Source organism: Mycteria americana, chromosome 4 (genome assembly GCF_035582795.1).
Source record: "Mycteria americana isolate JAX WOST 10 ecotype Jacksonville Zoo and Gardens chromosome 4, USCA_MyAme_1.0, whole genome shotgun sequence".
Lineage (NCBI taxonomy): Eukaryota > Metazoa > Chordata > Aves > Ciconiiformes > Ciconiidae > Mycteria > Mycteria americana.
In genome coordinates, this window is record NC_134368.1 from 7,599,074 (window position 1) to 7,614,417 (window position 15,344).

Here is a 15,344-nt window from a genome sequence, read left to right on the forward strand (position 1 = left end):
CCTCTTGCCTACTGAATCTGTAATACCTGCTAGGAAGTGGAGCACTGAAAGGAACTGCAGCTACTGTGGCTGTATGAGACTTCAATTTAACCCGTAGAGCATTGTCACAGGCTACAAACTCTCTAGAACGTAAAGGGGGAGGGTAATAGTTCCTACACAGCAGTAGTATAATGGCAGGGAGGGTTTATGTTTGGTGCCATAGCCTTGTTTGTTCTTTTTCTCAAGCTCATTTTTGTCAGTCTATAGAATTGGAGGGGTTTTGTTTTGTCTTTAAGAGACAAGCTAATCTGGCTGTGACTGGCACAGTAGAGATGTTTTTGTTTGTCCCCCACCCCTTCCTAATCTGGTACAAGTGGCTGTGCTCAATAGAAGCAAAACATGTGGCTCCTTGGAGACTGAATATATTGAAATCTGATGAGTCTGATGTATTCTGTGCTCCCTCTATTCCTAGGAGTGCAGTCTTTCTTGTGCTCTCCGGCATGCCCTACCCTTGTCTGTCTTACTCGTTCACGTTGAAAGCGGCAAGGACAGAGTTAAGACTCAGCTCTGTGCTGAAATACTGTCATGCAGAATGAGCATGGGTCAGTAAAAGGAAGCTGTTGGCCCACTAAGAAGTGTAGTCTCTTGTGAAGGAGTTGGGTGGGAGGTGAGGCTGTTCTCCCAATACTGTCCAAGTTAATTGTTGGGAGGAGTTTAAGCCAAAAAGAGTGCAGTAGGCTAGAGTCCTCTTCCCCAAGAGCTGCCACAGAGCCTCCAGAAAAGTTTGCCAGTTAGCCTTGTGTAATTCTGGTCTCATATGGAAAGCATTGGAGTTACAGGAAGTAAATAAAGTGTCTTCATCAACGGAGCAATGTTCCTACTTGTGGCTTTCGTAGGTCTTGCAGAAGGTTGAGATAGAGGAATCCCTGCATGTGAAGTGCAAGCAGAACAAACATCACCTCTACAAAGTCAAATTCCATTTCTTGCCCCATGAATATTACAGAGAGGAGAAGTGTGTGAAGCCCAGGGAGATCTTGCACTTCATGGAAACAAGGTGAGTTTGCTTTCAGATATTTCAACGTTTGCTCGTCTTTTGCCTTTCCATGGGCTCTAAGGGTTACTGCATGTTGTTTATTACTGCTGCTATGGCTTTCAGAGCAACAGTGTCCTGCAGATCTGCTTGCAGAAGCAACTGTGCAGTTGCTTTTTATGTCTTGAATAAAACTGGCTCTGTGGCTTGGTGACAGTGCGGAATTGTATCAAGGCAGATCTTTCACATCTCTGATATATTCAGAGAAGAGCTGGTGTAAGCAACATCCCATTCCTTATCTTTGGATGCTTAAACGTTTATTACCTGCAGAAATGTTTGAATACTTTAATTATCCCTTGGTGTTCCCATTGAATAGAAATAAACCTTAATTTTAATATTTTTTTTTAAATAAATAAATCAGAAAATACTGGCTGGGGGGTGAAGGGATTGAGAGCAGCCCTGCAGAGAAGGACTTGGGGGTACTGGTGGGTGAAAAGCTGGACATGAGCCGGCAATGTGCGCTTGCAGCCCAAAAAGCCAACTGTACCCTGGGCTGCATCAAAAGAAGTGTGACCAGCAGGTCGAGGGAGGTGATTCTCCCCCTCTACTCCACTCTGGTGAGACCTCACCTGGAGTACTGCGTCCAGCTCTGGGGTCCTCAGCACAGGAAGGACTTGGACCTGTTGGAGCGGGTCCAGAGGAGGGCCATGAAAAATGATGAGAGGGCTGGAGCACCTCTCCTACAAGGACAGGCTGAGCGAGTTGGGGTTCAGCCTAGAGATGAGAAGGCTCTGGGGAGACCTTATTGTGGCCTTTCAATACTTAAAAGGGAGCTTATAAGAAAGATGGGGACAAACTTTTTAGCAGGGCCTGTTGCGATAGGACAAGGGGTAATGGTTTTAAACTGAAAGAGGGTAGATTCAGACTAGATAGAAGGAAGAAATTTTTTACAATGAGGGTGATGAGACACTGGCACAGGTTGCCCAGAGAGGTGGTAGATGCCCCATCCCTGGAAACATTCAAGGTCAGGTTGGGCAGGGCTCTGAGCAACCTGACCTAGTTGAAGATGTCCCTGCTTATTGCAGGGGGGTTGGACTAGATGACCTTTAAAGGTCCCTTCCAACCCAAACTGTTCTATGATTATATGAAAAGGCTGACTTTTTTTTTCTTTCTTTCTTTCTTTTTTCCCCCTGGTTCCTTGTCCATGTCTGGCTGAATTTATGGAGTTAAAAGTAGAACACTTAATGATAAGGGTCTATTGAAAGCTATTTTTGTTTTGCAAAAAGGTTTCATTGATTTGTTCTTCCTTCAGGCCACATGAGTTCAAGCTGGGTTACTTTGTTAAACAAATTTTGCATGTGCTCCTTGGTTTAAAAAGGAAGAAAGTCCAGTAGTAAACCATCTCTTCCGAAGGTCAATGTGATGTGCAGATTTTATGTCCAGATGAGCTTATAATTTTAAACTTTGGATGCATGGCTACATCTGTGATTGTAAGAGAGATGATACCAACCTTTTGATTCCTAAAGGGATGAGAAGAAAAATTATTTGCCTTATCCTAGAAGTACTTTTGCATCCACCAGAGAATATGTCCTTTCATGAGTTGACAGGCTTCTTAAACAAAATAAATGCATTTTCTGACAACTTGAAATTGACTGCGGTAGTGCTGTGCTTTGACATTCTGGGTTGCTGCTTCTTTAAGGTTCTTTAAAATTTTTCTGGAAGCAATTAAAAGGAAGAATGCAAAGATGACATCTTTTACTGAAGTCAGCACCCGGAAGGCAACTCGGAAAGATGTAGATGGTGACCATGACAAGGTACAGAAAAGCATTACTTTAAAAATGCCTCATTTCCTTTACCTATTTTTGAGAACCAGAATTTGGAAAAGCATAGTATGTTTCAATGTGAACATGAAATATGTGAATACTAGATTTTTAAATATTTTCCTCATGTAAAAACTATCTTTGCATTCTCATAAAACTAACAAGGAAATTAAAGTTACTGTGTTTTAAATCAGAATTTAATTAAGACTGTACTCTGAAAATGCCTGTTTATTTTAGCTTCAGTGAGATAAAAGCATATCACTCTCCATTTGCTCTCAGATCAATGTCCTGTTGTAGCAGTGGTTGTCAAAACTTTGGGGAAGATCCTTTTTTTCATTGAAAGGCTTTTGCGTGTACCTTCTGCCATCCCTCTTCCAACAAGGACTGTCATATAAGCAGTGTGATAGCTTATCTATCTTGTAGAGATTCATCTTGTTTAATGTTAAAGTTATCATGAGTTGTAAGTTCATTATTTCTTTATAGTAGTAGGCTTACAGAAGTTAATTTGTCCTTAAAGGTAGACCATTGAACAAGGGATTGTTAAATTCTAAATGTTTGGCTAAAGCCTTTTGATGCAGTTGATGCTTCCTAGCAGAGTCGGTGTGATTATCTCCTCTGTCATGGATTTCTAGATACAGAATAATCAGGAGGCTCCAGCAGAGGAAGAAGAGAACATTGTTGACGCAGAAGCTGATGAAGGGGATGGCGATGCTACAGAAGCAAAACGGAGAAAGAACCAAGAAGAAGAGGTAATGATTTTGTAGGTGCTCAGCACTGCACATTAATTCCCAATTTCCTCTACCTTGGTTTGAGTTGGGAAGGAAATCTTCCATTGAAACAAAATGCTGGAAAAAATACCAAACCCCACTTGAAAGGGGATAGGAAAGTCTGCTTTGTGCTGATCAGTTTTGATTTGGATGGAGGGAAATCTATAGCAAAAGATGTGGGCTGAGACTTGTGATGACCATGGTTGTCATAGTTGAGCCTGGTCACTGCTGTCCGTTAAGAGTGATACAGAACCATGCAAGTTAGAGGTGAAAGAGACCGGTGTTTTTCCGAAGCCTTGTTCTTTAGACATTGGGTAGATGTGTCTGGCAATCAGGCTGTCTGTGCTGCAGTTAACCTTAACTTTACCTCTTGCTAATTTCATGCCATTAATTGTTTTTAAAACTTTACTGGTTCTTAATAAATATTCTCCCTGGCTCTGCATGTTTTTTCTGTGTTCACTACTTCATAATGACTGCTTAAAAGATGGATTGCTGTAATTTCACCAAGAGGGTAGAGTAACTGAAAATCCTAAGGGAATCCCATCATCAGAGTTGGATTACGGGAAGAGCCTTTTCGGGGGGGAGAAAACTAAGTTCTGCTACAGTCCCAATAACCTGTAGCATCCCAGACTGTATTGAGGAATAACGGCAAGATTATAAAGAAATAGAGACTGAATGGAATCTGTTGTATTATTTTCTTTACAACAGAATTGCATTTTTGTTTTGTCATAGGCGAGATTCTTGCAACTTGGCTCTCGAGAATACTCATGAATAAAACTGTTCATGGTGCTCTTTGTTTCTGTACATGTCCTGGCTTGGATGAATGCAACATTATTTCTTTGCAGGTTGATTATGAGAGTGAAGAAGAGAATGGGGAAGAAAGCATTGATGAGAATCTAGAAGATGAAGAGGCTGAATCAGAAAAAGAAGAAAAGACTCCCGGTGCAGAAGATCAGATCGGAGCGGATGATGATGAATCTCAACATCTTTCCTTCATGTCTCAGACTAAAAAAGAGAAAGCTCGATTACTTCAGTCAGCAGAATTGCGAGTAAATGCTGTTCTGGACAGCCATCCCTCAATACAGGATTACGTGTTTGACACCGAAAATGAACTTTGGTGTGAGGTAAGATGGTGATGCCTGGAAACGTGTGTGTGGTTGTGCAATGGTTGCATGTAGCTCCCATAACAAATGGATCTCTTTAGTGGAGTGCCACTGTTTTGTCCCAGCACTCCTGTATTAATGCAGAAAATTGGCAGTGCAAAGGTACTTCTTGACACAATTTTTAGCAACCCCTAACTTTCAGAACCTCTGATGAATTTTTTTTTTTTTTTTTTTTTCCCCTAGAGATAACTGACAGGTTTGTTGTGTTTTAAATCTTTAAATATACAATGCAGCACTCTGTAGCTCCTGATTAATAAAAGAGATGACTGGACTTTTGAAAGAGGCTGTTTAGGAATGTGTCCTCAAGGTGCTGGGCAGAAGGGGAGCTTTATATTGGGAAGCACATTTACTCATGGAGGAATTTAGGATGAATAAAGCTGGAATGCTTGGTTGTATGAAATAGTAATTAGAGGGGACAGAAATTCTTGACCAAATGTGATAGTGGCAGTTGAAAAAATCTGGCAGGAATGTGAATTTCATAGATCCAGAAACATTTAACTCCCCCTGTTTTTAACAAACCTTTTTAACGCTACCAGAAATAAAACTTTTTGTTTCAGATCTAGCTAGCTAATTTTATTCTACACTCTTCCCCCAATTCTACTCCCATATTTCTCCCAAAAACCCCTCCAGCAACAAGGTGTCTTTGACCTCAGCTATGCCTTGTCCACCTCTCCAGTTTTCCAGTTTAGCTCATGCTGAAAAATCTTACGCCTTTACTGTAACCTGAGCTAATACTGCTTTGAAATGGTTGGAATATACAACAAAATCAAACAAGCTGCAGGTGTTGAGAAACTTGCGTGGTCCTCCTGCAAGATAGAAGGGCAAAAGTCTAAACATCCAAACCAAACAAATTAAAAAACAAACCCCAATCGATGTAAGTTCAGAGATCTTGAAAGCAATGTGGATGAATGGTCCTGGGATGTGGTGTTCTTATTAGCATCATTCAGCTGTAATTCTAGTCAGCCCTTTATGTTCCTAAGCACACAGCTAGGATAATTGCAGTTGTTCAGTTGTCTACTTTTTGCCTAAAAAGAAGAGGCTGGCTATTAAGCCTGATGTTCAAGTTTCCTTACAGAACACTGCATTTTTTTCCTTCTTAGGTTTCATTGGCACTTCCATTGATGAAGGTGCACTTTGATCTCTCCTCCTTGCTTGTCTCTCTTGCACGAAGCACAGTCATTCATGAAGTGAAGGGGATCACACGATGCTTGTTGAATGAAAGTACCAATAAGCAAGGAGAGAAGGAACTCGTTCTGCAGACTGAAGGGATAAACCTTGCGGAGCTGTTCAGATACTCTGATGTACGTAATCTACTTACAGTCCCAAACTCGATCTTTTGTGTTCTAGGGAGAGACAGTGGATGATGGATGCCATTTAAATTTAGCAGGGGTGATGTGTAGCCTTTTCAGCTCTTAAACTTTCTTCCTCCTCCTTTTTATCCCCAGATGTCTTGAGAGCTCAGCAGAGCCTTTTCTAAACGGCAGCTTGCAAATCGGTTTTTGTGCAGCAGCCCAGCGTCTAACGACAGATAATTCCACACCATGTTTGTAACTGTCTCTCTAGATGTTCCTTAAGGGAGTTCTTCCATCTAAATGAATTGCAGTACTTGGAGATGAATAGTTCTGTTATGCCATCTAGCCCATAACTCTACAAATAGAGGATTGTTATAAGCTACATCTTCTCTACTGCTTTTGCTAAAAGTTCTGGCTGACTGAGACAGACTGGGCATTGTGTTGTGTTGCTTGGAAGACTTTAACATGTTCCTCTGCTGCTTGGGATAGATTGTTTGTTTGCTTTTTCTAATTTCAGATAATTTTCTCCTGTGGTGAGTTTTGATTCCAGTACTCTTATTTATGCATATAACGCTGTGATCACTAGCTTAAACATAAATCCCCAGAATCATTTTTGTCTGTGTGTGACTCTGAGCTGCTGCCTAGTTGTTCTGTAACTGTTGGTGCTGCTTAAGCTAATGAAAAATGGAGAGGAAAAAAAGCTACCTTAGCTTAGCTTAAATTATTTGGGAATGCAGAGTAACTACTGTCCTAACTTGTATCTGTGGTTTTTTTCCTTTCAGATTTTGGACCTGAACAGACTTTATTCCAATGATATTCATGCCATGGCTAAGAATTATGGAATTGAGTCTGCCCTGAGGGTGATTATAAAGGAAATAAAAGACGTATTTGCTGTATATGGTAAGATTTCTTTGTATTTTTAGAGATAGTCTTTATTATCATTACGATGGGAAAACCCAGCCACAGTGCTTACAAAGTTACGGTTTTGCATGATCTTTTTCATTTGTGTGTGTATTTTTAAGCTGCACCTTTTCATTGTTTTAATCATTATAGTGCCTTCTGTGAAGACTCTTAGTTAATTGTTAGGTTCCGTTTAATCAGTGGAAAATTCACTAGACAAGGTTGAATTTATCCCCCCTTCACAGAGCTTTTTCTTTTCTGGTGCATTTGTTTTCTTTGCAAGCTGGAAGGTCCAGACGAATTAACTACTGACATCTGAGGAAGCTAAGGGTTAGACTTGTGTCGTGGCCCTGAGAAGAGGATTAATCTTGCCTCGCTCTAGCTTTTTAATGATGGCAGTCTAGGCTCCCTTTGTAGTTGAGTTTTTATATCTTTCCTAAAATAGCTGCACTGCATTGTTTGAATGTTCTTCTCTCTGCATAGATTATTCAGAGAGTCCAGGCAACTAGCTTCGGGAAGATGCCGGACTTCATGGGCTGCTAAAGATAGATAGGCATGCTGAATTTGCCTTAAGTGAGCTAAGTCTTGCTATGAATTAAACTATTGAAAAGAGGAAAGATTAATACCGTGGGAATTTTAGCAACCAGCCCAGAATGGTCTGACCTTCAGGTTGTTCAAGAACTGCTAGGTAAATGTTGACAGAGCTGTTAGTGATCCCCCATTACATTGACTCCACAAGCGTTATTTAAAAATAAGTGCTACCTCTTTTTAGCCTAAATGGGGCTTCCTGTGGATGATTTTCTGTGGATGCCTAATATAATGCACAGAAAATACCAGAACCTTTCTGACTCCAGTGCCTAGCTAATGCAGGCCACCAGGTGAGGAGCTAGAGCTCTGTCCCATCACAAATGGATGGATGTGTGATCCCCTTCTCCATAAACAAAGGTAATACAGACCTTACTGATTTTTATGTAGAGAAACTCTGCCACCTTACAGCATTCTTGACATTTAATTTTCCCTGGAGAGATATTATTTTGTATTATAGTGAGGTCTGCCTCTCTTGGATATTTGAGGGGAGCAGTTAAGCCAGCTATGCACAAAGAGGTGCAACTGCCAGAAGAATGTTAATAGAGGTGTTCTCCGTGTTGATTAGATTCAGGGGGTTTAATTTAGACCTGACTTATTTAAAAAAAAAAAAAAAAAAAAAAAAAAAAAACAACAAACAAACCTTAGCCCTTGAATGCTCTGATGATTGCTCTTTCTTGTGTTCTTAGGAATTGTGGTAGACCCTCGGCACCTTTCACTTGTGGCAGATTACATGTGTTTTGAAGGATTTTATAAACCGCTGAATCGTTTTGGAATTCAGTCCAACTCCTCCCCTCTGCAACAGATGACATTTGAAACCAGCTACAAATTCTTGAAGGAAGCAACAATGATGGGTACGTGGTTTAGTTTGAGATATATTGCCACAGCATTTCACATATGCTTTGTTTTCATCGTAACGTTCCACTGTTTTGAGTAATGCATTATTGCATTAGAAAAAATGCCAAAATTTTTGGCTAAAATTTTAATTAAGCCCTTGCCTAGGAAAATGTTCCAGATGTTTTTAATAACATTTTGTCATCTTAAATGAAGTCAGCTCCCACATGTAATTTGTGGGGTCTGTGACTCCTTTCTTTAAGAATTAGATAGGCATTTTTATGACAAACCTTAAGATTATAAAGCTTTGCTATAACAAATCTTAACAACAGACTACTAAATCTGCCTTTTTCTGTCTCTACTATTGAAATTATCATCTCTGCTTTGTCTTCATGTCTCTATTATAACTTCCATATTTTCATCTCTTCTCTAACCTTGCTATTCAGAATTTTATTGTGAGAACAGTCCTGCTGGTAGTTACTTTGATTCTGTCTTTCTTCTGCTTTGTAGCAGTTTACATCTTTGCTTTCTTCCTCAAACACAGACAAAGGCTCAGATTCGTTTGTCTAATGATAGGTTACTGGTGCCGTCTGAGATGCCCAAGAGTATCCTTTCTGTCCTGGAAGGTGTAGAGATCACATGGCTGCGTGGATCATTTAGGGCATTTGAAATGGCACTAGCCATCTACATTTAGGAGTCTTACCCAAAAAACTTGTGCTTTAGGTCTGTCATTAGACAGTTTGCTTGATCTCATGCTTTGGGTACTAATTACATCTCCCTTTTGGAAATAGTCTTGGCTTCTGTCACTTGCCAGTTGGATACGCTCCTCCTTGGATGTGCCTGTGCCGCCTTTGCACCTGTTACAAATGGGAAAAGCTCTCAAAACAATCTCTTCAGCTAGTATCTTAAACTGCCTTGCACAGATGTCAGAGATACTTTTATCACTGAATTTCTTTTTGTTAATGCTGTTTTATACCATTTCTGGGAAGGTAATTTGGGTTTTAATGAATAGTATTGGTTACAATTGACTTAAAATTTAGCTTAAAATCAGAAAGGAAAAGTGTAAATCCAGGGTGAAATTGAATAGAAGAGGATGTTTTGTGCACAGTTACGCTCGCTCTCTGGATTTACGTTATATCATGTATTGACTTAGAAATAAGATAAGGTTTTTGCCAGGTGAAATGTAATTATATTTATGGATAATAATATGAATAAAGACATTAAGTGCATACTGACAGAAGGGCCCAGTGAATTGGCAGGAAAGCTAAGCTGATTACAAGTGGAAGGAGTTATTGATTTCACCATGATGGAAATCAAAGTCATAATGTGGATTGCAGCAGTCTGGATTTAATTTGCTTTAATGTAACTGATAACTTGACTGTACATTTAAAGAGGGTCCTGCAAGGGTGCTCGCTTATGGCCCTGATGAATAAGAAGGGAAAAAGAAGGTTTGTGACCACTGTGCACAGCTAACGGAAGAAGTGCCATTAGAGTGCAGGCGTGCCCCAGCAGACTGCTGATCAGGGTTTAGCGTGCAGAGAGTGCACTGCATCAGAAGTGAGATCCCTTTGGCTCTTTGCTTGAAGAATAACTCTTTGTTAACATCATGTGAGCAAACAGGACAGTTATGACTGGTTTAATGATCTAACAAAGGAGCTTTTTTTTTTTTTTTCTTCAGCTGACACACATTTAGGAGCAGCTATTTAATTATTCAGCTGTAGCTGAGATCAGAGCCACAAGCACATGCCATACACTGTGCTATGGTGCAGCTCCTCCCCCCATCCTCTGTATGATAGAAAGTTCAGTACATTTTGCTCGGTAGAATAAAGATGGCCCAAACTTATCAAAAGTTTAACAATTTTATTTCCAGTCTTCCAACTGCTCTAGTGACAAAATTCCAGCTTGCTGTAGTTAGGATGAATGAAAAACAGCCTGGATGCTTATAAAAACAGTGGAAGCAAAACAGTCCTAGCCAGACATGTCATCTGGAGAGCTTCCAAATTTATGTGACACTATTTCACTACAGTGAGTAACCACAAAATCAAAGGAATTCATGGAATGTCTCTCCAGTGAAAAGTTCTCTTCGTATCTAGCCCAGAAGGATTTAAAATCCACATCAAAACTGTTCACTCTAACAAAGGCAAAAAGGCAGCAATGAAAAGGGAATCTTTTTGGTTTTGCCTCGCTGATGTATTTTATTTTTTAGTGATCTATTTAATCAGCAAAATGTGTCCACTGGAGGGTCAAATCTGTGTTCTCTTGGAATTGAAAACGTGTTGTCTTTTCATGCTGAACAGGGAAGGTTTAGTAGTGTGTGGCCTAATTCTCTCCTTGCACAAAAAGATTGGGAAGAGATAATTGTTGTTGTAGGAGGGGTAGGAAGAGTTTTGGACTCCTGCTCTCAGAAATACAAATTCAGGCTGAGCCTTGGCAGTGCCTTGCTGAAACTGGGGGGGGGGAGTGGGGGGGGGCGAACCAGGTGACTTCTTGCATGTAAACCAAAATGCTTTCTTTTCAGCACTGACCTTTAAGAAACCTTTGGAAACATCCTAATATGATTGTGTTTGAATTCTGTTGCAGGTGCCCATGATGAACTGCGATCCCCTTCTGCATGCCTAGTGGTTGGAAAAGTTGTTAAAGGAGGGACTGGTTTGTTTGACCTCAAGCAACCCCTCACATAGTGTTTTGGTTAGAACTTAAGGATTCTGACTAAAATCTTCATCATAAGAGATACATCTTATGCTTCCTTCATCTACAGCTATGCAACAAGGGCGCATACTGTGTCCCCAGTCATCTTCCCTGTGCCGATAGATTTGTTAATCTGGATACCTGATGAGCCTAATCTATTTAATGAAAATGTCTGCACCTATAGGAGCTATCCTTTGATTCAAAGAAACATTTATTTACTGTTCATTAATATAAAAAATGAGATTATTGGTTTACATAGGAAAGAATAAAATGAAGGAGACTGTCTGGGTCTCAAACAGGCCATGTAACACCTGTGGCAGGCAGAATTGAAAGCAGAAGCAGTTTATGCTGTCTAATTTTTGTGGGGTAGTATCCTATCTGGGTGGGTAGTGTCAGTTGTCACATGGTTGTTAGATGACAAATTTCCAGTACTGGAAACAGCATTCAGAACCCACGGGTGTAGCTGGGCAGCACTGTGCTGAAGCTTCAACATTGTATTGAAGCATCTGTGCTTGAGGCATATCCTCTTCTTTTGCCGTACTTGTGTGCACTGCCATGCCTTTTATAAGCTTTAGAGGATGCATTTTCCTATTCTGCTACTTCATTTATTAAGAATTATGTGTCTGTGACACAACTGTTAAACTTTATTAGCTGAAGACCAGAATTCAGAGGTTTTGTGGTTTCTATAGATGTTTTCCAATGCCTACTCTTACAACTTCTCTGTACGGAACCCAGTGAGAAACCTGACATTTGATAAAGGTTTACTCCTTAAATAGCAACATGAGCTGCTGTAACAGTGACTACACAAAAGACTCCTGTAAGAGTTACTGAAACAGAGGTTTTAAACTATTTTTGCTTAAATATTCTGTATCAAAGAGGTTATTTAATAAAGGACATTGCAAAGAAATATTCTGAACGCCCTATTATGTGGCTGTGTTACTGAGGGAATTTTGTCATGCGGCCAACAGCCATTGCTTTGATGGCTGTTAAAAATCGTGTAGCCAAGAGCTGTTAAACCTCTCTTCAGAAATCAGACTTTGTTATTTATACATTTGATTTTAATCAGAATGCAATGCGCGCAAGTAGTTAAAATTCTTTGGAGTTTGCTCATTACCATCTAGGCAAGTTTTCTAACAGATTTCAACCCGTGATCATTCTCAGTGGTACCTCTAAGCTGGTGGAAAAGCACCAGAGCTCACTTAGCCAGATGAGGAGCTCCTACTTCCAGTAGAGCTGCGCTAAAGAGGATCAGATCAGATAGTGGGAGATGTTGGCTTGGGATTGTGAAAGAGGTTTGTGGTCTCCATTCTGCCTCAGCCCCTTAAAACTGTGTCAAATGTACTGCAAATTGCCCTGAAGCTTAACAAATGCATTAGCTCGGTAGGTCTCCAGTTTCGCTTCACAAATCTTCATGAAAGATTTCCTTGTGTCTTTCTCCAATCTTAGCACCTGCTATGTATTTCTCAAAAACATGTCATTCTGCGAACAACCAGGAAAGAATTAGTTGGATACCGTTTTGCAAATGGTTCGATGGGAAAGAACAAATGTGGTAACAAAAAGACTTTTAATTTCAGGATGGCGTCTGTACTGTTACAGACCATTTGCTGAGAAAGAGCCCCAAGAGGTATTCACAGTCCTGCAGTGAAGAGCATCTATGCCACACTTTCTATGTGGAGATGCAGCATGCTTTAGTTCTCTAGTTTGACCTAAATAACTCGTGCATCCAAGTGTTCATATGATTTCTCTGTGAAGCTTAAGAGGTCGCTTTGATTGTGTCACGGTAATGAATTGTCCTCACAGTTATGGAACCATGAAATACAGGAAAACTTAGTAGTCTTGTATTTTGGCATATATTTCCAAGTACAAATTTTGTGTATTTCAAATGTGTGTATGTGAAACTAGGTTGTGCTGCAGCTGAAAAGAGAGAGAGTCTCCTGAGCAACTTGAGGATGTCCTTTTCTAGACACTAGCTTGCTTTTCTGTTGCTCTCTGAAGCTCCTGAGGCCAGTGTTGCCTGTAGCAATCCTTCTGGCAGGCTTGCGTGCTTCTTCAGCGTGAGTAGTCGTCCTGTATGGTGATGGGGCAGCAGTTGGCCGACGTGCTTTAGGTGGGCAAAGGGGGTGGATGCTAAATGAGCCAGGCAGGAAAGTGCCTATAAATATTACATAGCCTTGTTTTGAGAAAACATACTGAAGTGGCTGTCCTGTGGTTATACCACGCTGTGTGTCAAACTGATGTTTCTTGCTCCCTGCAGAATGGGCTGTGCAGGAAATGGTGATGAGTTCAGTAGGTGGTCAGTTAGTGGTTAGGGTTACTCAGTCCTGCTCCCAGGTTATCTAATACTGATGAGTCTTTAAATAGAGCTGGAAAATGTGCTCTGGCTGTGGCAGGATGAGCCAACCTCCCCTTCCAGTTCTGAGTTGCCTGTAAAATTTAGGCACAGGCCAGGATCCAAAATACTGTTCTGATCTGTACTGAAAGAACTGACGCTGTAGGAAAGCCCCTAACGTTACAACTCAGATCTTACCTAATGTTTGCTTAGGAAAACAAAGTAGGTGGCTGTTCCTGTTGATGGACAGAAGTGACAGGGGAGAGAGTATGGTAGGACCTCGGATGAGAGTCCGTGTCTCCAACGGTATGTATTTTGGCATATAAATGGGCTTAGTTGGCTCAGTTTATACTGTGAAGGAGAGGCAGCTGAGGTAGCAATTACTCTTAATCCATAGCGTGATCAGGTTGGCTTGGGAATCATCTAAATTGCCCTTCCTGAGATGGGAGGAGTTTGAGTTTGCTTAAAATTCACATGCGTGCAGAAAATAGAGGTAGAAGAAACATTCTACTTCCTATGGTCAGAAAAATTCTGTGTCTTTTCACACAGCATGTACCTCTGTGCAGCTAGATCTTCTGTTCTAAAGTTTCTTTCTTGCTCCTTGCACCGATTACTGTCGCTGTACAGTACTTCTTGAGGAAGTGTGAGCTACCTATCCCCAAACGCAGTCTGGGAGAAGGCTACAATAATGAATGGGGCTCCTGCCGCTTTGTAATTATGTAAAATGGACAAATGGAGTCAGTTTTGGCATAAAGGACCCCAAAGAGCTAGCAGTAGATGTGATTTCATAGAGGGGAGGAGATCATGATTGAAAGGCCAGAAGAATGGGCTAGAAAGCCCCTTTGGAGTGTGAGAATGGAGCTTTGCAAATACTTAAATAAGATGGGAATTCATAACTGGGACTTCCTTTTTCTTTTTTCTCCAAGTAAGTATCTTACTGCTCTGAATCAGAATTCAGTGTGATTTTTTTTTTTTTTTTTTTTTTTTTTTCTGCTGAGGAAACCTCCTGGTTCTCTCTGGTGGCAGACCAAGCTCGACTAGTAAGAAGCAGTGAAGAAACGTGTCAGATGGCACTGAGAACTCTTCATGCTATTTTGGACTGTTTTCTGCAGGATCACTCTGAATGCACACTATTTACAAGTCTTCTGTCAACTATCTTTGACTTCATGACTTTGACAATTATAAAAAATAATGCAAAACTAATACTAAACAGTCAAACCTTGTGTTGATTTCCTCTAGGTTGTGTATGTATGCTGCATTTCCATTTGTAGGCAATTTAGAAGTCGGATGCAGTCATTGGTGTCACGCTCTTAATGATTCTTCCCTGGGAACCATCCTTTCTCTTAACTATCTGCTGCACTGTAGAGTGCCAAGATACCCTGCAAAAACATGGGAGGAATGAGAGAAGAAAAGGTAGCTTCCAAAATTGCTTGCTTTCTACATGTTTCCTCTGTTAATAATAGCAAACGATCTGTCTGGGAAGCTAAAGGTTATAAGCTTGACTGAAAGTGCACTCCAGAACAGGCTGGTTAGCATATGCAGATATGAAAGCAGGGGTAAGAGGCTTTTTGAAAGCTGTAACAGAAGGAACTTGGAGTTATTCAGCCAGAAAGGGAGGGAGTGATCCTTGTCTTCTGGTCATGCAGACTTGGCAAGCAGGGCATATATTGTGGGTTTTCTTCTGCTTGTATGGTACGAAACACCCGCTGGCTGATCCAGATTTCTTACCTGTAAAGTAGGGATAACAAATCTTTCCAGTATGTTGGTAACGGTGAATCAGCTTGTATTTGCACAGCGCTTGGAAAGTGAGCTACGTTCAAGCTGAATAAATAGTAATAGAGGGCTTGTTCTTGACAGTAAACTTCAAGGGAAGAAAAAAAAATCCTAAGCCAGGCACTGAGAATGGATACAAATAGGAATTAGTGCTTCTTTCATCTCAAAAGCAAAGCTAAATATT

The 15,344-nt window shown here is 40.6% G+C and overlaps 1 protein-coding gene across 2 annotated transcripts in view; it reads left to right on the forward strand.

Moving 5' to 3' along the window:
- Positions 1–14,517, forward strand: part of POLR1A (RNA polymerase I subunit A) — a 39,621-nt gene extending 25,104 nt beyond the window's left edge. Inside the window, exons 27-34 of one of the 2 annotated variants that reach the window (XM_075499538.1) lie at positions 876–1,033; positions 2,709–2,823; positions 3,462–3,578; positions 4,442–4,720; positions 5,860–6,060; positions 6,834–6,951; positions 8,226–8,390; positions 10,951–14,517. In XM_075499538.1, coding sequence (XP_075355653.1) covers positions 876–1,033; positions 2,709–2,823; positions 3,462–3,578; positions 4,442–4,720; positions 5,860–6,060; positions 6,834–6,951; positions 8,226–8,390; positions 10,951–11,051 — 1,254 coding nt within the window. In that variant the 3' untranslated portion in view covers positions 11,052–14,517. The remainder of the gene's footprint in view (positions 1–875; positions 1,034–2,708; positions 2,824–3,461; positions 3,579–4,441; positions 4,721–5,859; positions 6,061–6,833; positions 6,952–8,225; positions 8,391–10,950) is intronic. The other variant, XM_075499539.1, reaches the window with a different exon arrangement.
- Positions 14,518–15,344: the final 827 nt, after the last annotated feature.